The sequence below is a fragment of the Oryzias melastigma genome, linkage group LG15 (assembly GCF_002922805.2).
Source record: "Oryzias melastigma strain HK-1 linkage group LG15, ASM292280v2, whole genome shotgun sequence".
Taxonomy (NCBI): domain Eukaryota; kingdom Metazoa; phylum Chordata; class Actinopteri; order Beloniformes; family Adrianichthyidae; genus Oryzias; species Oryzias melastigma.
The window spans coordinates 18,255,450-18,257,619 of NC_050526.1; the positions used below are offsets into that span (position 1 = coordinate 18,255,450).

Consider the following 2,170-nt stretch of genomic DNA (forward strand, 5'->3'; position numbering starts at 1 on the left):
TTCCTGTTTCACTACGGAGGAACAGAAACGTGTCAGACGGTGGCAATTCCAGTGTTTGTGTTGCTCTTTCTAGGAAATCTATTAGTTTATTCATGTAAAACAGACTCATAGTCCATAAGGTAAAAGCTGTAACGTGTCTCGTTCTGACATCCAGGAACGAAAAACTTTTAGCTTAATTCCAAAGATATATTGATCGTAAGCAATAAAGTTCTCCATTTGCTATCCTGCAGTAGTTTTTTTAATTGAAGTTTAACGTTGGTATTATTTGGGTCATGTGTAACATGCTGGTCCAATAGGAGAGCGGTAAATTCCAAGATGGCAGCAGACATGACAAGCTGTCCAGAGGAGAAAAAGATGAAAACATGGTGATACAAGGGTGTTAAGGGAGAAAAATACTGGATTTTATGGTTAAGAAATTGAGATTTTTTTGTTACTGAAGTGAATTTTGATAAAACAGCTGATTTATCATTTTATTTTATTATTTTTTTTACATTTTGTATTCATGTTTCTGACAAAAACTGTAGGATATCTTCTTGAGAACTTTTAACCCAAAGCCCAGAGAGTAAAATCTAAAGAAAAATACATTTAAAATGTCGTTCCTAAAATCCTTTTCTAGGTTCACCTTATGGCCTATCAGTTGTGGTGTACCACAGGGCTTAGTGCTTGGTCCACTTCAGTTTAGTCTTTAAATGTTTCCATCGGTTTCCATTATTAGGCACCAAATATTTCCTTATGTGGATGATACACCGCTATTCTTATCTATTAAACCAGATGTCCCACTTTTTACTAAACTTCATCTAGATCTGATAGATTTAAATTTTTAGGTAACAATAAGCAGTAATCACACTGGATGGCATTCATTTTTTCTCCAGTCCTACTGAAAGAAAACATTTCTGATTCGTTACCTCTCACATACATCAATTTTTTTAATGTCCTTTCATCAAACACTATTGCAGGGCGCTGAAGCTTATCCTGACACTATGGACGTAAACGTCTATTTTTTTAAATACTAAAAATCTAAACCACTGGATCTTAATGAGGGGAATTCCAGCTGTTCTACCTGAGCGATCCTCAGGATGGAGCTTCCATTGATGTCAAAGTTTGGTGAGTAAGTGATGCACAGCAGGACCTGAAAAACAAAAAGATACAAACTGTTATACAGCCTGTTATGTAACCCATCTGTTCTGTAAAATATGGAAAAACTAGTGTCGTCATGCCATTAATTTGTAGCGCAATTAATAAATCAGGAACTGCGATTCATTGATTTTAATTGCAATTTTTCACTCTAATGATTGTTGTTAAAAGCCTAATTCTGTTTACTGACCATGTTTTTTTAATCGAACCTTTATTTAACCAGGTGAAACGCATTGAGATAAGGATCTCTTTTTTAAAACGTTAACCTAAGAGTGATCTGGCCAAGATGGAAATACTGCCAGATTGGGCTGGTTTTTGCTCAAGTTGGGCGTTTTCTCGTCCAACCTGGCAACACTGCAAACATATACACTGCAAACGTAAATTCAAACTCTTTACTGTACACATTGAAAAAAAACTGCAACAAAAGTATCAATCTAATCCTGTTAGTATCAATATGTCACCTTGGTATCAATACTATCAATACTCAGATTGATCCGCCCTCCTCAGGTTGCAGCAGTCTTTAACCCAATTTTAAAGAGATTATGCTTTCGAGGCAACTATCAATGTGTTGTCCTTTCAGCCTATAAGATGATTTTTTTTTACTAAATACATGACAAACCCCAATGAACACTCCTCGTCTCTATGGAGGCTTTTGTGGCTCATAATTCATAATAAAAGTCAATACTGGAAATCCTTTTTCATTTTCCCAATTTACCTGCATTACTTGAAAGCAACTATCACAATGGCTTTTTCTTTTTCATCTCATTCTTTGACATAATTAAAATATTAAAGAAAAAGGTATTTGATATTTCATTTTCAAAAAGTTCTCTAGTAAATTTGTACCAAAATGTAATTAGAAATACCAAATGTGAAAATTAAAATGGATTAACAGAAATGCTTTTTCATTTTCAAAATGTAACTGCATTACTTGTCTCTTAAATAAAAAAAGATGATGTTCAGTGACAAAGATGCTTCTTCTTTTCTTTATCATTTTAATTATGTCACAGAATGAACGATGTTCAAGATGAAAATGGAA

At 34.0% G+C, this 2,170-nt stretch overlaps 1 protein-coding gene across 1 annotated transcript in view; it reads right to left on the reverse strand.

Annotated features, from left to right (window-relative positions):
• The window catches only part of arfgef3 (ARFGEF family member 3), a gene marked incomplete in the record, with an annotated part of 60,351 nt that overhangs the window by 43,067 nt on the left and 15,114 nt on the right, over window positions 1-2,170 (reverse strand). The window contains 1 exon segment of the mRNA XM_024296776.2: window positions 1,061-1,129. Within this exon segment, the coding sequence (XP_024152544.1) occupies window positions 1,061-1,129 (69 nt within the window).